Source organism: Lagopus muta, chromosome 4 (assembly GCF_023343835.1).
Source record: "Lagopus muta isolate bLagMut1 chromosome 4, bLagMut1 primary, whole genome shotgun sequence".
Classification (NCBI taxonomy): Eukaryota; Metazoa; Chordata; class Aves; order Galliformes; family Phasianidae; genus Lagopus; species Lagopus muta.
This window is the reverse complement of record NC_064436.1, coordinates 14838156-14860022: the sequence shown is the minus strand read 5'-3', so window position 1 is coordinate 14860022 and position 21867 is coordinate 14838156. Positions and strand designations below refer to the sequence as shown.

The following is a 21867-nucleotide window of genomic DNA, read 5'->3' as shown; positions in this document are numbered from 1 at the left end:
CTCAGAGGAAACCTGCTGTGGCAATACTATAGAATTTGCTTTAGGTTTTCTCTCTGAGGAGAGTATGCTAGAGATCCTCAGGCTTGTAAACACTGCTTGGAAAGGAAATAGAGTTTAGCTCACCAAGTCTCATAAATTCCACGAACTGCTTTGTCAGGACTGAGCAAATATTTATAGCTAATACTTGAATCATAAAATGTGATGCTTATTTCAGAAAAGCTTCTTGATTTCAAAAAGTACTGCCAATCTCATTTTTAGGTAGATTTGTACATTTTCAGCCCACATTAGTTCCTGGGCAGGAGGCCAGATCTCTGCCATTAAAACAAGACAGTTAGCTCAGTCCCGGTACTCGTGCTGCTGAGAAAGAAAAACTTCTGAAATCTCTGAAATAAATTGATTTGTGCAGGAGCTATTTGCACTAATGGAAAATAATAATGCTAATGCATATGAGTAGCTTGCTTTGAGGGCATAACTATGGAGATTTCTTGTTACAGTGCAGACCTGACAGATCTTATTTTCTTTTAATTGGTTTCTCTTGTCAGCTTGGTTTTTTTGGGGGGAAAGAAGAAACAAGAAAGAAAGAGCAACAGTAAAGCAGTAAAGCAAGCAGTAAAATAAAAAAGCCACTAAAATGACAAAGGTTATGAACAAAAGGGGGAAGGCATGAATAAGAAGGCAGGAGAGACTATTTTGGAATAAGACTTTTTGGTTAAGGAAATGCTGCTGGGATTGATAAATCCAGAAATGGAAATCCTGCCTCATCTCCTGCAACTTTGTTGCAAAGGAAGCCAGAATTTTCAAAAATAGCTGCTTAAGGGTAGATTTGTAACCACCTCTTGAAGAGGGTGAAGTACTGCTGACTTCCTTAGAGGATTTAAATACCTGTCCCAGTCTGTTGAAACTCTTGAAATCACTCACACAGGGGAATTAGGACCTTGGTGATCTATTTTTTGTATGTTTGCTTTGAAAATGATTGCTGTGGTCTCTAATTGCTCTGATTTTCCATCTATAGTACACTATATTTTCATAGTCCATTTCAGTAGTGTGGGCGGCATATCTGTTATGCCAAAGACTTTTATGGAATATATATTTACATTACTGGGCTCTAGTTTTAGCTGGTAGCTAAAATAGTTATGTGATGAAAATTATCCTTACCACTTTTTAAATTTTGGTCAAAACTAAGTTAATCAAGAAGCTGTCATTTGCACAATCAGGTCAGAACATCTGTTCTCTTCCAGAGCTTTTGTCCACCATCCAGATGCCACCTATCAGCTCTGTTGCAGAGTCTGGCTTTTCTGTCTTACCAGTATGTTTCTTACACGTGATTTTTGATGTTGACGTACCTCTGAAGAAGCAAACTCCAGATTGTGGTGGAGATATTTCTCCATTTGAGCTGGAATAGCAGTCAGGGAGCAAAACCTGATCCTTCTCTGTCAGGGGATTTATCCATGATAGCTGATGACATGGTTGTTCTTCTGGGCAGAAGCATGCTATAAATATCTACAAATGCTGGTGGATCAGCTACTGATGTACGTGGTGTAGAGTAAATGGGCAGTTGTTCCTGCTTCTGACTGCATTTGGGAACTTGTTTCTATGCTGCTCATGCTGTAAGCATTTCTACTACCATATAAATGTTCCTTTCCCCTCATGCAGATTATTAAAAAAGAAACTGGATTTTGGAGAGACTTTGGTTTTGGAATGACTTGCCAGTACAGATCTGATTTTATCAACATAGGTAAGAATAATCCGCTCAAATACATTGGCTGTTTTACTGAAACTTAGGAAATTGTAGTCAACTTTCCTTTCCCTGGCCAGTGTGTGTCCATACCTCTGTTTGCAGCAGTAATCTGGCCAGGTGTTCAGACTATTCCCAAGTGCCATAGAGATTACCGGAATCAAAGCACTGATTAGTACAAATAAAGCAATTCTGGCTGGTGGTGAAAGATTTGAAGTTGAGGAATTTTGGACACTTTGTTGGCAGAAAGCATAGCTGTTTTCAAAGGCTGACTGGAGCTAGAAAACAGAGGTAGTGCAATTAATAGCATCAAATTTGATAGTGGAAGATGCATATTTCTAGAGTTATTCTGGATTTTCTTTGTGTCAGGTGGCTTTGATCTGGACATTAAAGGCTGGGGTGGTGAAGATGTACATCTGTACCGCAAATACCTTCACAGCAATCTCATCGTGATCAGAACACCCATCAGGGGTCTCTTCCATCTCTGGCATGAAAAACAATGTCTGGACGAGCTGACCCCAGAGCAGTACAAAATGTGCATGCAATCCAAAGCCATGAATGAGGCTTCTCACGGCCAGCTAGGAATGCTTGTATTCAGGCAAGAGATTGAAACTCACCTCCACAGACAGAAACTGAGCAGTAAGAAGACCTGAAGCCAGAAATTTGCTAACAAAAATGGGTTAAGACTGAAAGAGAATGAAGATTTCAACGGGCTGGAAGCAAAAGCAGATGAGGGAAAGCGCTTGTCCTCACTTCTTCTGACTTTCCTTAATAGGGCTTTTAAATTCTTCATTAGCTTGTTCAGCACTTTGCTTCCAGGGGAGACTTGAACACTTGGTGAGATAAAAGGTCATGGAGACAATGAAGGTTTCATAAATATCACTGTGATACAGTAACGAAGGAGATGCTCTTCCACTGGAATGTTTGTAAGATGCATGCAGTTGTTTAAAAGATTGACCCTTCGGTGGATCAGTAATAATGAGCTATTTTCTACGTATTTAAGAGGCTGTGTTCAAAGATACTGAGCACCTGCTCTGAAAAGGAAATCTGATTATTAACAGTGGTTAAGCAGGAGTGACCAAAAGTCTTTTTTCCTTTTTGGGACTTGGGTGGGGGGGACAGCTGCAGTGTACTTACAGGATTATTCACCAGTTGATTCAGTGACAAGAGCCATTTCACTGCTTTCTAAAATTCAGAAGGAGAAAATCCTGCCAGTCAACTGTGATTTTTCCAGAGCATGTGAGGTTAGTGTTATTCTATTTTGTGGATGGTAAACCAAAAGCAATCGTCTCTGTCTGTATCACATGAATCAGATGGTGTATTTCTGCTTTAGAATACTGTAAGTATCTCAACATTCTTTCTTTAAAATGGATTTGGTTTTGCCTGGAAATTAAGTTGTCAATACTTGTGGTTTTCAAATTCTAGCCTTACGAGGAAACAGTACAACCTTCCAATGCTTGGAAAATGTTCTGCAGTTCTGTTTTTCCTGGATGGGAACTTTGCTCAGATAAATGAATTGATTTTACTGTAGAATCTGAGTGCTGGAAAAAAGAAGCTTTATGCTGGAGTAGAAGAAATGTATTTCAACTTGGAGTACTGGTTTAGCAGGAAACTTCAAATTCTGAATGCCAGTTACAAAAATTAATGAAAATTTTCTGACTTTATACCAAAGTATTCCATCTGAACCAAATCTAGAATCTTGCCCAGGGCATAGCAGATTTTGTAATTAACAAAATAAATTTTTTTAATGAATTACTGAACCCTGGAAATTCTCTTACAGTAATTGTGTTCATGAAATCAGCCATCTTAATAGATTTTTTTTCAATGATCTAACTGTTCCAAGTGGGCTGTTGTTTTTGTAGAGCGGTTTAATGCTGACTGCTGTTTATCATTTCAATGTTAAATAGCCAACAAAAAATGCATGGGTTTGTCAATCCCACTTATTTACCTAAGTGCTGCTTCTCCCAGTGGTCTCTTTGTTTTATAGCTACAAACTAGTTCAAGGCTGTCTGAAACTAGATTGTAATGTGGCTTTTGGGTTGTCAAAGCTAGGGGCAACAAGTATAAAAGACAGCAATTATGAATGAATAAAATGCTATTTGTCCTTTTGCTGAGTGATAGGAAGAGTGCTCATGAACCTCTCTAGAAAGCACTGCATGCAGAATCTGCAAAGAACGTGCTACTACTGTTAGTACGTCTTCCTTTGTACGTTTACACATTTGCCTTTTGTTAGATGCAAGTGACCTTCATTGCACTTTCCATGTGGAACACCAAACATGTCCCAAAACAGTGCAAAAATACACAGGGATCTGCTGGAAAGAGAACTCCGTGCTTAGGAAAGAACCCTTAATGTATCACTTACAATGCTATCAGCAATAGTTCAAGTAGATCTTCCAAAGAATGGTTTTCTTTCCAGCGTGCATGATAAATTCTTTAACTTAATCTGTTCTGATGGAGGAATCTGACAAATGTTATTGTACTGGGAGGAGTCAGGCATGTTGAATACATCTGAGAGCTGTGATCAGCTTGTTCCAAAGTGAAAGCTTTTCCTATAGTCCCATTTAACCTGGATTTGAAAATGGATGATGCATATAGTAGAAATTTCATAATTGCAACCTGCCTTGAACTTGACCTTTTCTATTTCCTGTGATATTTTCCATCTTCTGTTAAGTATACCCTAAGCCCTGAGCAGCTTAATGTTACTCTGAGGTTGGCACATCCTACTTGTTGAGCATGGTTGGATGATCTCTGGAAGTCCATTGAAACCTAAATTAATTTCTAATTCTAAGCTTTGGGCATCTGTAAGTTCAATACATTGCTTCTTTGGGTGTAGCACATCATCAAGCCCCTGTCAAAGTTGCACAAGTTAAGTTTGTTGGCTTTGTTGTTTTTGGTTTTTTTTTTTTCTTTTGAGATCTCTTGTGATTTTTCTTGCATGTCTTTTCCCATAGGGATGCCAGGAGTAATACTGTCTATGCGCTTTCTGTCTCCTGGCTGCAGAACCTAGTTTGGCAAAAGGTGGGATTGAATCAGTGATGTGAGCACCAGCCCACAGTCATTGGCCATCCCAGTGAGATTCAGAGGAAAAGCTAATCACAGCAGAAGTCTGGTAGGCCTTGCTTAAGCATGGAGACTGTACTGATATGGAAAAAAGAGAAAGGGAAGCTGTTATTACCTACACTTCCATAGACAATTGGAGGTCTTTCATGCTGATTATATGAACATCCAACGTAAGTGTAGCTTTTGGTAGGCAGCTCTCTACCTTCCGTGTCCTAGAAACAGGCATCTTGTGATCTTTCTCAGAAAGGCAGTTTTAACATGATCTTAGCTGGGGAGAGAATACAGGTCACTATTCACATTTGGACAGGTCACACGGGAATTTCCGGGTTTACTTTTTGAGGACTTCTGGATGTTCTGGTTAAAGGAATGAAGGCCTTTGACTAAATAAATTGACATGTCCTTTCAGCTGTCATAATTGTTTCAGCAAGTAGTTTACTAATGTTATTACCCTTGTAATACTTGCACAGCATCCACTGAAGAAGAAATTGTGGACTTTTTCTACAGACTGAATAAAACCGGCATCTCTGATTCTTCCTTGCTTCACTCATTCTAAGGGTAACTTGCAAATAGGAAGTTATAATACTAAGGTATCCACTAGTCAGCAGTCCAAACAGTGAAGAGGCCCGTTATGGATCTCAGAGACACAGTTGCTCATGTTTGTGAGGTCCTGCTGTGTCAGTGCCAAATCAACCTGCACATTAAGTCTGCAAGTTAACAGACTGTTTCCCAAGCTTTCTCTCCCTGAGAGCTCTCAGACTCCACCTTTTTAACAGAGACTTTGTCTGGTTTTTACTAGCCCATACTTACACAAAATACTGTATGATTTGTCTCCAGCAGGACAACTGCTATGCTGTACACCTGAGAACGTGAGAAGGTGTTCTCTAGTGCTGTGATTCTGTGACTTAGAATTTCTCAGAAGAAGCAGTTCAGAAGAGGGAAGGATAGCTTTTTTCCCCCTACAGACTGCTTAGTGTCCTTTCTCGTGATTGATGTCGATTATTTTGAAAATACCTAGTTCATATATGTGATATAATGCTCAAGAAGTTCCTTAAATCTGTTGTCCCATTACAGTTGCTACTTTCAGAATCTCAGTTTACATTAAGGCTTTTATCTCTAGTTATTTAAACGTGCTGCAGCAGGAGTGCTGATTATGCTCTCTGTGGAAACCACCTATCAGCATGACTGTAAATTTTAGGACCAGGTGATTGTAAGAATTTCTTCTTATCTATGTTCTGCAAAATGCTGGTCAATATAAGACTCAAGCTTTTGACTGCTTCTGTTAAGCAGGGTTTCCCTGATCCAGTTGAAGGAAGGGAACAAGTGAACAAGTGAGTACTTGCTTACTCTTTGACAGTCACATCTCTAACAAATGATGGTGTTAGCAGTCTTGCACATTAATCCCAAGTTGTGCTTTTTCTCATGTGACACAATTCAAATTGAAGCAATCTGGGTGAGGATTAATTTATGCGATTCTGTTCAGCTTCTTCCTCAATATTCTTAATTGTGTTTTAAGAGCAGTGTAACAGATACAAAGAGAGAACATTTTTTTGAAAAAAAAAAAAAAAAAAGGTTCTGTTATGGTTCACACCATCTGCGTCCCAGTAATCTGGACACAACTAGAAATAAATAGCTCTGTTCTGAAAAACAGCATTATTTACTGGCAAACACTTCCGTAAACTGTACTAATACTGATACAGGCCCTGTTTCTTACATTATTTAGGCTCTGTGAATGCAGTTCTTACTAACAAATTCTTGCATCCCTTCTCCACTTCCTTGCAAAAGGTTAATCCTCCTCTAGGCAGAAAGGCCAGTGTGGGATTTAGATACAGGTTAGAAAACTGTATTCATAGTCTATATACAGATGCTCAAGGAATTTTTAAAATGTATTTTTCATAAAAATCCCTCTTCAGAGAACACATTTCACTGAAAGGCACCAAGGGCACCAAGGGTATGCTTGGATGTTTTACTTGAACATCCTTGATTCCAAGGGCACAGCATTTTACAGCACTGTTTCACATTAAACAAATTACTATCAAGGCTGATTCACTTCTCCAAGTTGTTTGGTGCCTTCAGGAAGCTATGATCTCATTCAATTTTAGGTACCAATCTGTTTCCCAGACAGCAGGCAACCTTGCATTCAAGAGCAAAACGCAGCTTGAACACAGATATCCCTGAGGAAATCTGCAAAAATCTCTGTTCGACTGATGCTTCATCGTCTAATCCACACGCATGATGTATCTGGGTGTTCTGTAGCTTGCTGGGCTGATGCATCTTTTGACTCTGTTGAAACAATAAGCCTGTGTGACAGCACTTATTTTCCCACTGCTTTGTTGAGAAGGATTTGAAATAGAGGCACTTAAGGCAAGTTTCAGGTAAGCATCAGCTGCTTCCAGTTTGAAGTGCAGTCTTGGTGAAAGCGGTGCGGGGCTACATAAGGAGACTGGGAGTTTCACTCAAAGAGAGAGATGTAATCTGGTTCATGGTCCTCTTGACCACATGGGTAAAGCAACAGCTCCTTTCCCAGAGAAGTGATGGGTTCATCCTGTTGACAAAGAATACAATCAAACACTTTTCAAACAGGCCAGTATACCTGGAATATCCCAATATATTGCCACTCCATTACTGTGGACCTATTAATGTGTGATATGTCTCAGAGCCCTGGGAATTCAGGAAGCAGATTTGCATGGCTGGTTTCTACCTTCAAGAAAATGTTTGTGCTTGGTGTGGTAATCCAGTGACATGATTCTGGTAGGTCTTGGAAACAACTATGCTTATCTTGTAATATAAGCAGCTTCTACGATGAGAAATGCTGTCCTGCCTAGGAATTTCTGGTGTGAGGATTGTGTGGCATGCAAGTTAGCGGGACTGCAAGCTTGCTGCATCTCCACTAGTGCAGGTGGGGTGCCCACAAGTGGGAGTTGTGTTTGTGAAAGGGGTGGGAGTGGATCCTGCAAGTAAGTATGTGCCTTCTGCTTTGGCTAGCCTGTTTCTAACAAGAATTCCCTGGAAACCGTGTTTCTGTTTCCCATCCTGTTCTCAATCCCAGTAGTAGATGTATGGTGGGAATTCGCCTTCTTTCATGGGTACCCAGTGGGTGATGAGCAGAACCTACCGGAGCACTTTAGCCAGGTAGGTTTGCCCTGCTCCCACACACATCTGCTGTAGTGTAGTAGAGTCCATAGGATTCTTTGCAGACTGTGGGTGTGACTCTATTTTTAATACAGGCATCCACACCCAGGCTTTAAATTTTCCAGCTCTGGTGCCAGTAAGTTGTCTAACTCCTGCTTTCAACAGATTCAGCCTGGACTGTGAAACCTATGCAAGAAGCAGGTTGAAGTAGCCCAAAGAGAGTTTCACATAGCAGATGGGCATAGATATTTTCTTCGTAAACCATTTTAGTTTAATCACGTCTACATTATGCTAGGCACTTAATTAAAAGAAGCATAAATTTTATGTGAACCTTTTGGCAAAATGGTTGTCCTGTCTCTGGACAGATCTTACAGTAAATGAATGCACAGTCTGGACCTTGGAGCCTATGCAACTGCAGTCAGTGCCAGCAAACACTTGATGTTACTGTCATAAGGACCTGACAGCCTTCTTCCTTCTCTTCCATTATTTGCTACCTTTGCTCCATATCCATGTACCTTGCCTGCTTTGAAATTATAAATATACCTCGTTCTCTTGCTTTCTTAAGCTGGAGGTGAACTATTTTCTATTTATTGAAATTGCTGGAACTCCACAACCACAGAGAAAATTATAACAAGTCCGAATGCTGTCACCTATTGTCTTATCAGCAGTTGTGCTAAATAATGTGTAGTAACTTGAGCCCTGTACAAGGTGTTCTGCCTACGTAAGGGAGAGCAATTCAAGTCTAAGACATCTGTGATGTATTTGGTTGTCCCCAGTGGGGGACACATACCCTTCTGGAACATCCCATAGAATACCCAGTAGAAATAAAATGGGACTAGTTAACTACATGATAACAGCTGAATCTGATCCTTCTTATTTTGAAGTGCCCTAAGGCAATTACGTAAAAAATAGTTAATGAATGCATTGCTAGACCTTCACCTTGTGGTAGTCAACAAGGTCAGCCAGTGTTGGATGTTGTAGCTGGTCCACTCCAAGGAAGCTGTAGGAATCACTGGAGGCATCAATAAGGAAGTGTTTACATCCCTCTGCAGACCGATAGGAAAGCACGTAGCCTCTGATTTTCTCACTGACACGGATCAAAAAACTCCCCGGCACTGTTTTACTCAGAAGCTCCTCTGCTTTCTTAGAGGTTAGGATACCTGTACAAAGCCACAACACAGAATTGAAGTGAGAAAAGCATTTGTTCAGGAGCAGATGGAGCAATTCCACCAGGAAACCTTCTTTACCATTCTAAAACTAATTCACAGTGCTTCTATCCCCTGCATGTTTTCTTCCCAGCAGTCCAAGAGAGGTACTGCCATTGCTTGTAGCAGACCGTGGTGTCAAGCTAACTCTACTTTGTGCTAACTGTTCTACATCCAGCATATTAGGTCTGTTACAACTAGCTATGAGAAGTCGAGATCTGGCTTTCACTCTTAAGACTTTAGCTTGATGTTTGTCATAATTAGAGAAATTCAAACTATTGTACATACTTAAAAATTGAAAGCTTAGCTACCTTCAAAAAGTTCATGGGATCAGTCTGTTATAGCAGCCCTCTTAGTTGAAACAACTCTGTAAAAGGTTGGGTTGGGGCAAAAGCGCTCAGGACTCACCATGAAACCAAGGTGCTATCGTGTCTGTGGTTTTCTGATACCCAGCTCGAAGGGGGAATTGCTCCTCTTTGAACCACTTGATGATGCTTTGTTCAGCTGAATTGGAGACTGTTCTCTGGATTGCCTCTTTCCTGCTACAAAAGACAGTGATTTGTGTATCAAGTTGAAATGACGGCTTTTGGATCCTGGCAAGAATTGCTTTTTTGTTCAGCCTATTAGGAACTGTCTCAGTTTTGTCACTGAAATGGAGTTTTTGGTATGGGAGTTCATTTTAGTGAACAGTAATGTCAGTGAGAATCCCAGACTGATGGTTAATCTCCAGGTGTGAGCAAATATACTTCATCACTGATCAACAGCTCTGTCACAGTCTTTATACCCTACTCTGGAATATAGTTTAGCTTTCTTATTTTTCCCTGTGGAGTGTTTCCTCTCCATGAGGAGAACAGGCCTTCCCCATCTCAACCATCCCTTGCCAGAGCAGAAGAATCCCACCCCCTTTCCCCTTCCTTGAACAGTGCACGTTTTTCTCACCTAACTGCTCTGCCATTCGCCATCACAGGAGGTGGAAGTTTAGGCTTTGGTGGGAGAGGAGGGTATTGCAGCGGCCGCCGATCTCCTGCTGTGGCATTCTTGGATATGTCTGCCTGCTTCCCTCTGTGGGCTCCCTGCAGTGAAAGCCTTCTGTAGTCGTCTCTGGCCTGCCGCGCAAGAGAGCGTCTCTTCTCATCTGCTGCCTTGGATTTCCGCACTGGAACAGAAAAGCAGTCATACAGGAGCAAACAAGCAGGCAAGTTTTGAACTTGCTTCTGTTTAGCCATCTCTCTGCTTGCTGGAGCTAAAGAATAATGCATTTCAGATCTTTTAGGTTCTCTCCGTGCCCCAGCACTAGACACAAGTGGTGTTACTATGGAGGGAGGGAGCTCTGGAACTGAAGTACTTCCCCTCCTCTATTTTCAAACAGGCATCTTAGATTGCATGTGTTGGAAGTCGTTTATCTTCCCTGCAAGTCTTGAGTGGCTCAGCTACTCTGGCCACTGTATGAAAGATGCACTTATCTGTGAGAATACTCGTTACCTCTCTCACACCACTTTTGGCAGCTACTATTTAAAAGAGCCCAGTTCTTATTTCTTCAACGGATAAAAATCTGAGTTCTATCTTTGTACTTAGAAATGACTTGGTTTTGTTTCATGTGATTCTTGATTCAGACATGTATTTCTGTGATGCCTTTTGTGTGAGCAGAGATCTGAGCAAGAAGGAGCAGTTATTCAATAAGATAAGAAAATGTTTTCAGCTGACCCATAGATTTCTTGAATGAAATGGGGGGGGAAAAGCACAATTACTTTATCAAATTAAAATCCCCACTTAATTATAAATGGTACAAGTATGCCTTTCTTCAAAGGCTGGAGAGGGTGGGAGAAAGGATGATGGAAGAAGCAAGTGGCCCTTTAGCCTTTCAATTTAATTTGTGCACTGAGACAGGAATTTTGCCCCAATCCATCTAACTTTGATAAAGATCAGGAGGAAAAGAGATTTTATGCTGCATGCAGTGAAATAATGTTGGAAAAGCCACAGCAATACATGAACAAAAACTTCTGTTTCTATTTCCAGCAGACTGGGGAGGCAGAAAAACTGCTGAAATGACCACAAATGGATCCTCTAAAGGATTTGAAAATCTTGATGGGCTTTACAAAGGGAAGGGAGTGTTGCTGTGACTCTTCTGTGGAGTAGAGAAATTGGCTGGATATTATTTTGTTTGTTTTTGCTTAGGAACCAGCTCTTCAGCCTGAGTTAGGCTAGTACTTTCTGTGCTTTTGTAATCAAATTAATTTTTTTTAATTAGAAGAACAGAAGTCTTGGCCTGAAGTGAAGACAAATGGTAGTACAGCATTGCCATCTACTGAAGAGCAGGGGAGAAACTAGGAAAAAAAAGCATTAAGTTTGCCTTCAATTTTCCTTCTCCCCAGGAAAGGAAGATGTGAGGAGCAGAACTTGAACCTGGATGGAAACAAAGGCAAGCAGAGGGGCAGGGTATTTCTCTATTTTCTGCATACTAAGCTTGTGACCCTTTTTTTCAAGTCTCTGAAAAAGCTGCACAGCAAGATACCCTCAAAAGGAATCAACTTGAATATATTTTTTTAATCAGGTCATGCTGAAAACTGAGCTTTGAGATGTGTGGTTACTATGAGAGATCCTAGAAGGAAATGTAGTCATTGTAGTAACTTAAGTAGAGGGTTCAGGACATTCTTGGCAGCAGTGGTAGGTGTTACTGTAAGTCTCACACTGTTGTGTCATTTTTGATCCTGTTTGTTGGATTCTTTATATTAGAAGATGCAGCAGGGCTTCTGGATCAATGAGATTTTTTTTTTGTGTAAAAGGGAAGCAGATGAGAGGACTGTGCCTTGCAGAGAATCACAGAATTGCTTAGGTTGGAAAAGATCTTCAAGATCAAGTCCAACCTTGAGGAAGGGAGGATAGGAAGCAGGGAGATTTGGAGTGGCCCTTTGTGTTTCATGCAATGTCATTCTTTCATGTTTCATATTATTTCTGAGGTCTCAGATCAGCTTACCTCTCCACAATACTGTCCTGTTGTGCAAGAAGGAGCCTTACCCTGGCCCTGTGTTGATCTTCTGCACAGTACAGAATTTTACTGAGTAGCAAAAGCCCTTCCCACTGATTTCTGAAGTTTGAAAAGTTTCCTTTGCTATGAACTAAGAGCTTTTGAAATAATCATTTTTTGTTCATCCTCACCACTTAGAATTCTTTCCCACACAAGCAGTGGTTACTGCAAATTTCTGCCGAAGGCCTGCTTTTAGTTTAAAATGAATTACCGTGGCTACACTCATGTGGGTCCCATCTGTTATTATTTTCATAGGGTATCTGAGGGCTGTCAAATGCCAGCAAGACTCATTCTGCTTGACGTTGTTGATTATTATTTAAATCTATCAGCTTTCAATCAAAAACAAGTGCTCTTTAATCAAAATATAGAGAAGACTGAAAATGGGAAATATTTACAAGTGGAGAATTTTGTGTAGGATAAATTTGCCAATTCACTGTCCAGCACTAGTTTCAATGCTGTGTGGACACAGGAAAATTTCTGATAATGCAGCTCTGTATTTTTTGGCAGTACTTTCCACCTACTAACTGAAAAATACAGAGTTCCAGTTTTGCAAGGGAATGACTGAGGTGACCACACAGAGCCCTAAGATTTCTCAAGGCCTATAGGAAAAGGTCATCCTAAGATCTTACAGGATTCTTGCCACTCAGGCTCATTCTCATCGGGTTTCTGCACCACCTTCTGGCTCTCTGAGCATTTGTGGCTTTGGGATATTGCCTTCGGCGGGACTGTAGTCTCTTCTGAATTTCTCCTGTGTCCTCCCTTCATCTGTGAAAGAAACGGTATGTTCAGTGCTTTGGCTAGCTTTAGCCCTGCTTTTCAGCTAGTTTTGAAAAACTAGGGACTTCATTCTCGGTTATGAATCCCTTTGATTTCAACATGCAGAACCTCTTCCTTTACTGCAGGTTGCGAAAGAAAAAGAAGGGCAAAACAGAAATGATCTGAAACATCTTCACATGCTATTCCCCAGTCTGCCAGGCTGGCCTGCTTTGTTCTAGAAGAGCATGGCGGTACTGGGCAGAACTGGGCCAAGAGGTGAACATCCTTGGTTCAGATGAGTCTCAGGCTGACTGGGACTTAAAAATCATGTTTGGATCTGACACAAAGTCAGGAGCATCCTAGGTTGCAACTTACCTGTGAGAAGCCACCCTTCCTCATCTGGCAGTCTGCCAGCATCTGGTGAACATCCCGGGCTTCCCTCTGGGCAAAGGAAAAGAGCAGTGAGAAATAAAAGCAGAATTTGGACTTTCACTCATTTTTGGGATGTGCTCTTGACAAAAACCTGGATGATTGCAGGTGGAGATTGTGGGCTGCCATAGCTTGGAATGCTCTTTGTGTTGAAGTGCCGTGCTTTGTGCTTTGCAGACTGCTCTTTCCTTACAGATTTCTCTGGTGAGCCCAATAAGGCAGGCAGTAGCATTCTGCATTTTCAGAGCTGATCCCAAGCAGCAAGATCTCCTTTTCATTCTCCTCCCAGGTAAAGCACAAGACTCTTGAGAGTGCTTTACCCTTGGAGATATGCACCAGCAAAGCATTCCCAGAGTGCATCTTGTTTGTGCCCAGGACTTGAGGTACGCTTCAGTCTCACTTCCTGCATATGCAAGTGGCTGGACTATGGGAGTTCAGTGCAGAAGGAGTAATGTGACTTCTGTGTTAACAAATTTTGCCAGTTTTCTCAGACAAAAATACTTTTTTCATCATATTAAATCTTATGTGCCACAGGAGAAAGAGTCAGGGGTGTCGAGAATCATCCCAAGTCTGCGTATGTTTGCTAAGTGGCACTCTCAAGTGGTCCCAGGGAGCAGACAGCTTCCCTTCTTTCTCTCTCTGTAAATCAAGCCCTAGCAGAACCTGCCACCTACAGCTCTACCTGCCTTTGCTCAGTTGCTGCTGTAGCTGACTACTGTAAACAGCCACTTGTCTGACTTACCCAACTAGCTTTGTGTCTTGTGTTTTCTCTTTCCTAAAACCAGTCTGGCTGTGCTAGCAGCTGAGACCTGTCTTTTAGGAAAAGATGGGGCTCATCTTTGAGCAAACACCCACCCACCTCCCTGTTTGACCCAGACTGCCTCCCACAGTACAATGAGTAATAAGTCAGCTGTACTAAACTGCTTACCAAGGACATCTTTGCCTTCTCCATCACCTGTTGAGCTAATATTCAATATAAACCTGGGTTTCCAATTTCCATCTCCTAAACAAAGAACTACGAACTTAAAACTTGAGTGAAGCAGCTTAGATCAACCCCCACAGCCTCTGCAGCAAAGCACAATGCTCAGAGCCCTCAGGTACAGAAAAAGCAATATAACAAGGGAGGTAAGAGAAAGCTCCCCTTCCTCTCCATGCTTACAAAATGCAACATCTGGGTCTGCAGTCTGTATCCTCCCTTTGGCTAGCAAAAACATCAGAAATCTGGGAAAATTACTTATTTATAATACAGTGACAGAAAACAGAAAGTAAAATATGCAAAACCCCTCAAATTTGCAGAAGTTTATAAGGTTTTGTATTTTTGGTAGTGGGATTTTTAGTTGGCTGATTTGGTGTTGGGGTTTCTTTTTTTAATTTTGACTAATAGTTTTCTTTAAAAAAGGGAGGGGGGGGGGGGGGGGGAAAAGAATCTCCCACATAGTGGCTCAACTTGAGCAAACAGTGCTGAGAAAAACCTTGTGTGATTCAGAACCATCTGATAAAGGAGACAGCCACTCAGCCACCAAATTCCCTTCAGTATATTGGCAGCAGGGGGAGAGGCATTTGACCCAAACCCAGCTTTCAGTTATAATGCTTTTATGCTGAAATATGACATGGCTGTGTAATAGAGGAATATACACTCACAGAAGTTAGCAGTGAAAGGTGGAATGAAAACCTCACAGAATGAAATTGGACTTCTCCCATTGAATTGGCGGGACTTTTCTGTTCAACTGTGATTGCATTGGTAGCTAATTTTTATTTTTTTTTAATCTCAGTTCTCTGCAAATGGCTTTTTGTAGCTAGTTAAACAGTACAAATATATTTATTACTGGAGAAAAATATTTCTGTAATAAAATACATCAGTAAAGATGAGATGCTGTTACTATAGTTACTGCATTTGGACTTGTCCTATGCTGTCAAGTTTATAAACTGTCATCTTCTCTAGAAGACAAAAAGAAAAAAAGACAACAAAAGAGGGAACTTGAGGATACATATGTTAGAGAATACTGGTAGAACTACATTCATCTCATCTTCTGTGAAAGTAGATGATTTATCTGAGGGCCATCCTGGGATGTGTGCCCTGGTCTTGTCTGAAAAGCAGTCCAAACTGACACAGAGCAGGAAAGAAATTACTGTGACCCTCACTTTATCCGTGGAGAGTGGAAGCAAAGGAATTGAGAGTAGCTAATGGTGCTGAGCAGATCTGTCCCAGCTAACAATAGCATGTAGACCTTCTAGTTCCTAAGGAAGGATGTAGCAGTATGGCTTGTCCTGGAAGTACAGAAGAAAAGCCTTAATCGTCAGCTGGCTTTTCTCTCAGATTTCTATTTAAAGCAACCAGGATTTGCTGCACTTCCTAGATCTCAAAGCAAATGATCATGATTAGTGTGGAAAAAAGGGGAAAACTACCTTTTTGAGCTCCTGGCTTTTCCCAATTGTACCAGCAGTGTTTTTTCTCGCCTCTTCTTTCTGTTCCTCTACAGTGTTTTTATTTTTTCCCTGAACTTCTGTTTCACCCAGGACTTGTGGCTGTGGTTGCGGAGACTGTGTTACAGCACAGTCTGTCTCTCTGAAACACAAGGGACAGTTCTTAGGAATACCAGGGAGTGACTTTCTGCTCTCTATAAACATCTCACAGGAAATTACACATAAGCAAAGTAGTGCTGTGATGGAGCAGTGTGCCTGCATGCAGCTGTTGTGTCTCCAAATCAGGTAGATGGAATAATTAAATTAGTTACTCATTGTGAGTAACTGTTGGTCTGCTGTAGGCAGGCAGGCACCTGTTGGTGAATCAGTGCAATCCAAACACGTGGCCTGCTGCAGAAATAGTTACCATTTCCTGTGATATTGTGAAGTTACTGCACAGTAGGGATATCCTGGGAGACCGAGGAGCTGGGGCAGCCCCCAAGCTGGAGTTGGTCTCTGCTGGTATTATGTGCAGAAAGCCTGTGCCTTTACTCTGTAAGTAGAGTGTGACAGTGATGACCGCGCCCAGCCCCAAGCTTTACATCAAAGGAAAGAAAAGAGGTTTTACAAAAAGATTAGTGTTACTCTCTGTGGCAGTGCTGGACTTGTCTGCTTGCTTCCTTGTGAGGAGAAAAAATTACAGAGCAGAGGAGAGAGTCCCTGGAGAAGAGTGCAGCCTCCCTTTTCTAGTAACGTCTTTTCCTCCCTGTCCACCCCCCAAGTCCTCCAAGGGAAGGGTGCTTACCTGGCCTCCTTGCCTTGCTCATTTGCTAACCGCTTGGCCCTTTGTGCCTGGATCTCTTCGCAGATGGCTGCATAGGATTTATCTGAAGGATGCTCACCCATCACCCACACCCAGACATCGTTGTCAGCACCTAGCTTCCATTGTACAGACTTCGTACTGGCTGGAAAAGAAGTGACTTTTTTGAAAACAGTTTGCTCAGCAGCTGTCTGCAGGACCTGTGTCCCTTGGCTGCTGCTGTTGGCAGTACCCTTCCAAAAGCAGCGGTACATGGGAAAAAATCAGTTGGGACAGAGGACACACCTGCCTTTTCATTTCATGGTACTGCAGCCAGGTCAGTGAAGGAGACATTTTTGATTTTAGAGGCTAGGGATGTCACTGTTTCTTTTCTTTCTCCACTTCCTTGCCACTGCCCTCCCCAACCCCTTGGTACAGAGACAGGTGAGGGGTGAGCTATCTGCAAACAGAGCAGGTGAGAAAGAGCTGAGAGAACAGTGCTGCAGTCCCAGAAGAGAGCATGCTATGTAATCCTAACAAAGACGAGGGGACTTCAGGTCTAAAGGCACCGTTTTGGTGCCTCAGCCCATGTAAAAGCACTCACCAAACTCCTGTATGTTGCTGACATCCTAGGAGAGGTGTTCAAGTCCAAGGTTATGTTATAGATAGATTCAGAGACCCCCATTGAGCGGGGGGGGGATGAGATGAAGCTCTTGCTCTAGGGGGCAAGTAAGCCATGCCTTCTCAGGAAGGGGATTTTAGAAACTTGGCTAAGGAAAGAGCATGGGGGCCAGAGAATAAAACCGTTGAGTGCAAGGCCAAAACTACCCCATCAGAGCTGGGCTTAATTACAGTTTGGAAATGCAATTATGATGTGTCCTGGGGAGAAAAAATTGCTCTAGGGAACGTGTTAGCTCCCATTTATAGAGCACAGCGGACTTGGTCAGATCTGGGCCAGAGCAGGAAGTTCTTACCTTTTTTTGGCAGTGGCTTCTTTGCTGAAACCTTGTCTGCAGCAGCTTCTCTTTCTTTCCACCGTCTGATCTGCTCCTGCCTCATCTTGTAGAAGAGGATCTGCTTCTGCTCCTCGCTGAGTTCTGCTAGCAGGTCAGGATCAATGTACATCTCCGATAATATCTGTTTCAGCATGGCTGTGGGTTTCAGTTACACACGTTGGTGGCAATGATCTCCAGGGATCCGGTTCTCTTCCTGGCTTGAACGTGCCTGCACCGATGAGAAAGACTCCCCTCCCTCCTGAGCCTGGAGCAGGAATGCAGGCGTGCCAGGGTAATTATACTTCTGTCTTTTTTTTTTTAAGCTCAGACTTCCTGCACAGACCAAAAAAAAAAGTAAATAAGTAGCTTAAAACCTGCTATTAAAATTTCTTGAAATAACAGGTGAGCTCAGCTCAGACACAGCCCCCGCATGCTCTGCCGGGATAACTGTCCGGAAGTGGGAAAAGTTCTGTAAAGGGGAGTTTTTGTTTATATACGTTGATAAACCTAGCTGATAGACTATCAAAATAGAGCGAGCTGTGCCTGTTACAGTCATCAGAGGTGTGGCTTGTCCGTGCCTGAGCAAACATTCCTGCTGGGCTGGGAATCAATGAACCTGTGAGTAGACGGCTCCTCCTTTGAAAAGGAAAGCTTTGAGATGGGGCGGTGTGATGTTAACAAGTCTGGCCAGTCTCATTTTACCAAGGAAAGACTGGGAGGGCTTTAGGCACTGCATTTGAGGTAGGAGCAGGAGTTGCCTGGTTGGTATTTTGGAGGTGCTCCTATTCTTCAAAGGCAACATCACAGCAAGGGAGTGCAAGCAGCACAGCTGGTTTCTTCAAAGCCAAATGACTTAGATTGCAGCGGCTCATGAGCTTGAGACAGCTCCTTGTCTGACATTTCTTGCTGAGGCACCTTTCCCACGTGGTGAGCCTGACACAGCACATCCCCATCTGACAGGATGAAGCACACAGGGAAGAAGCGGTGCTCCTATTCTTGCCCAGGATGCTGAGCCACATGCACAGTCTGGTGCATGCAATATACTTAAAACCTACATAGCTATGCTTTGTGCACAAATATTTACAATCACAACAGAGATCTTTTTTTCTGGACAAATTGTGAGAGGTCTTACAGGAGCACTACTGGCTGCAAGTGGAGAAATAAAAATGTGGACTAAAGACCTTGAAGCTAACTATTTTCTATATCTAATCTGGATAATCCCAGGGGTTGACAGCATGTGCAGTGACACTGTTGCACAACTCTGGTATTGCTGTGGAAGGAGGAGGAAAAGAAAAACTCAGCAGGTTTATTCACTTTCTTCCACAGAAATGCTGGGAGTCTCAGGAACAAGCACACAGGATGTAGCATACTAGGTAAGAGGAAGGTGGTTGTTGGGGCAGTAATTTAGAGGTACAAAGAACAGAATGACCTATACCAGGGTGAAGCAGCACCAGGTATTAAGTCTGGGAGTCAAATGAATTAAGGGGACTAGAACCCTAGAGATCCCCATTTGGGGCTGACTCAGGAAAAAGAAAAGGTGCTGGGAGCACCGTCAGCTTCAGAGCGTGACTGCTTGCAATCTGATTTTATTTTATTTTATTTTTAATTAAAGAAATAAAAGAATAGAAAAGGTGGTGGCACAGAAACATAATACTGAAGTTTCCAAGGGAGCATGAATGCAGTGCATTTAATTCGTTGAAATGGGGCAACAAAACAATAGCTTTTATAAAGTACAATTTGGAGTGCGCAAAGTTTGGGGTTCGATAAAGTTCTGTCCTCAGAGGGTACTTGGTGTTGCTGTGATTTTAGATAACGTGGCAGTCCTTCTGTGCAAGTACAAGGTGATTTTTCTGTTTGGAGGAATAACTACTCTTAGGTACTTCATGGATTGGAAAGAGTACCTGAAGCAGATAGTATCTCTGAGCTGGGTGATTGGGCCAACAAAAGTTAATCACTGTGTTTAAAATTGAAGAGGCTTTTAATGTAACAGTCTTGTTGCATGAAAGAAGGTAAAATGCTTTTATTGCCTTCAGGTAAGAAGGTATTATTTGCGGTTTGTGTGGGCCAATTGCTGAATGGTTTGCTAAATAGAGGGCATTCAATAACATACCCTGGGGGGGGAGAAAGCCAGCCAGCTGGTAAGGTCTCCCAGCAGCTCTGTTTTTTGGCTCTGAGTCAGCAGAATTACTCTTCCGTGGAAACTGTTCAGTAAAGCCTTGGTGCTTGGGGAAGAAGATGACCAGAAATCATCATCTCAAAAGGATGTCCTTGTTGTGACTGAACGGGGGCTGTGTGTGTGTGTGTGTGTGGCTGACAGGAGTGACTGGAACTGACTGGAAGATTCCCCAGCTGGCTGCTGCCCTTGCAGCAACAGGAAACTTGAATTCATGTCACTTGTGTTTGCCCTTCTCACCACTTGGCCGCACAGGAGGTATTTGACTGGGGTTAGTACCGTTTATATTGCGGAGTTAAAATTTGCAGAGAGCAAAGCTGCAGAGGTTGTGGAGTTTCTTTCTCTCCCAGTAGTGCCCCCTGGTTCTTCAGGTGACCTTCCTCACTCTGGTAGTCTCCCTTTCAAGGCTCACTGTGTTCTGTGTCAAACCTGCTTCCCTGCCTGACTGGATTATCTCCCCAGAGCATTTGTGAGATAGCCCCTTACTCATGATTGACAGTCCTGATACCATTTTTTTTTCCTATGCGGCTCGGACAGACTGATGAAGAGTTAAGATGTTTGGCACCACCCACGCCAAGAGAAGGTATTTTTTCCCTCTACTACTACGAAGTTTGCCTAAGGATAACCTGGAAATTCTCTCCTGTGCAGCCTGCTTGCAACTGTATCTCACCTTGACTCACATGCTGCACTGCCATTAAAAGTAGTGGAAACCTTTGCTGCTCAAGGGAAATACATAACTCTTAAAAAACCAAGGTCACGCAGCTCATAAACAGCCTGCTGGGGAGCCATCTCTTCTCTGTGCTCCCGTAAATCATCTACCACTAATAGGGGAAACGTAAGTATATGAACATGCAAAAATGTGCAGGCACTTAGGAAAGGGCTGATATGTGTTCCAGCTTACGGATCACACCCCATGCAACAGGCTCGTGGGACACCCCCTTGTGACACACCTCATCCTGCTCCTCACTATTGCTGCTGCCAGCAGAGGGAAAGGTTCTCCAAAAAAAGCAACAGGAAATCATACATAGGCTTGCATTTGACATTCTTCATATCAATAAATAGATAGGATGGCATAAGAAGAAATAGTGAGCATCTTGAATAGTGGTCCTGATTTTCTGGGAGGCAGCTTCTTCAAATTGCAGTATTTCTACTATGTGCATCTCTACCAAAAATGTGACAGGAACATTAAATTAAAAATGACCTAAGAAATTCAGACACTGGGGGAGAAAAAGGAACTGCAGGAGAAGTTGTCACTGCTGCTTGTTTTGTTTTTGTTACTTTATGTCAAATGCCACTCCAGTGTCTCCTGCCCTCCTCACACTCTTCTTTGGGTATGGTAATAATACGATAATCTCAAGAATTATTATCCAGTTGAAGATTAACTTCTAATGCAAGACGTGACAAGGTCAAATACTCTTGTGATGCATATCAGGAAATGCTTCACACGACTTCACTTGATAGGGCAAATAGTTGAAATGTTTTATGCCTGAAAAGGGCTTTTTTATTTGTTGTTCTTGTTGCCTTAGCTTTTTCGAAGCACCAAAGCAGTGATCTGACACCGGAAGATGTGAATCTGAGCCCTCACCATTGCTTTGAGGACATTAAACAGCCAGATGAAAAGCAGAGAAGAATTGTTTCCTACCTTTGCTTCAAGAAGAGGTAAAGCCAGGGAAGGGGGAATGGCTTGAAGCTAAGAGGGGGAATTTAGGATGGATGTTAGGAGGGAAATTTTTTACTCAGAGAGCAACGAGGCAGCGGCAAAGCCGCCCACAGAATCCTGGGGTGCCCCATTCCTTGGAGGCACTCAAAGCCAGGCTGGACGGGATCCTGGGCAACCCGATCTAGTGGGCGGCAACCCTGCCCCTGGCAGGCGGTTGCAGCTGGATGGGCTTTAAGGTGCTTTCCATCCCACGCCATTCTACGTACGGCCTTTCCCCAGCTGTCGGTACTACACGTGCACCAGCCGCGTTTCCAGAGCAAAACCAGCTTCCCGCAGCCGACAAACAGCCCTGGCGGTGCCTCCGCCGGAGCGGTGAGGCGGCGCCGGGCAGAGGAGGCCCCGCCCCGGGGCGGGCACACGGAGCAGCAGCGGTGACCCCGCGGCCGGGCGCTCGTCTCCGTCCGTGGGCGTTACGGCGGGTGGCGGCCGTTGCCCCGG

At 42.8% G+C, this 21867-nt stretch overlaps 2 protein-coding genes across 15 annotated transcripts in view; one reads left to right on the top strand and one right to left on the bottom strand.

The window, feature by feature from the left end:
- The window catches only part of CSGALNACT1 (chondroitin sulfate N-acetylgalactosaminyltransferase 1), a 62842-nt gene extending 41088 nt beyond the window's left edge, over positions 1-21754 (top strand). For 9 of the 13 annotated variants that reach the window (XM_048942285.1, XM_048942282.1, XM_048942284.1 and 6 more), the window contains 2 exons: positions 1654-1735; positions 2105-3834. In XM_048942285.1, the coding sequence (XP_048798242.1) occupies positions 1654-1735; positions 2105-2388 (366 nt within the window). In that variant the 3' untranslated portion in view covers positions 2389-3834. Of the gene's footprint in view, positions 1-1653; positions 1736-2104; positions 3835-16610; positions 16720-17687; positions 17857-21235; positions 21369-21648 lie in introns of those variants that run through there. The other 4 variants (XR_007376484.1, XM_048942288.1, XM_048942289.1 and 1 more) reach the window with 4 other exon arrangements.
- SH2D4A (SH2 domain containing 4A) lies at positions 6357-17694 on the bottom strand. Of its 2 annotated transcripts, none has more exons than XM_048942291.1 (9): positions 17516-17694; positions 16548-16707; positions 15746-15905; positions 13286-13351; positions 12784-12919; positions 10069-10285; positions 9538-9671; positions 8864-9084; positions 6357-7337 (listed from the first exon to the last, which is right to left on the bottom strand). In XM_048942291.1, exons 1-9 carry the CDS (start codon positions 17688-17690, stop codon positions 7245-7247), a joined length of 1362 nt encoding a protein of 453 aa, XP_048798248.1. In that variant the 5' UTR covers positions 17691-17694; the 3' UTR covers positions 6357-7244. The 2 variants fall into 2 exon arrangements, with proteins under 2 accessions (XP_048798248.1, XP_048798250.1); XM_048942293.1 differs by having other exon boundaries at positions 6358-7337; positions 9538-9668.
- Positions 21755-21867: the final 113 nt, after the last annotated feature.

Coding starts and splice junctions, on each gene's coding strand:
- SH2D4A (XM_048942291.1), bottom strand. CDS start 17,690: ATGCTGAAACAGATATTATCGGAGATGTACATTGATCCTGACCTGCTA. Junction 15,906..16,547: donor GAGCAAGGCAAGGAGGCCAG/GTAAGCACCCTT, acceptor CTTGTGTTTCAG/AGAGACAGACTGTGCTGTAA. Junction 10,286..12,783: donor GCCTGAGTGGCAAGAATCCT/GTAAGATCTTAG, acceptor TTTCTGTTCCAG/TGCGGAAATCCAAGGCAGCA.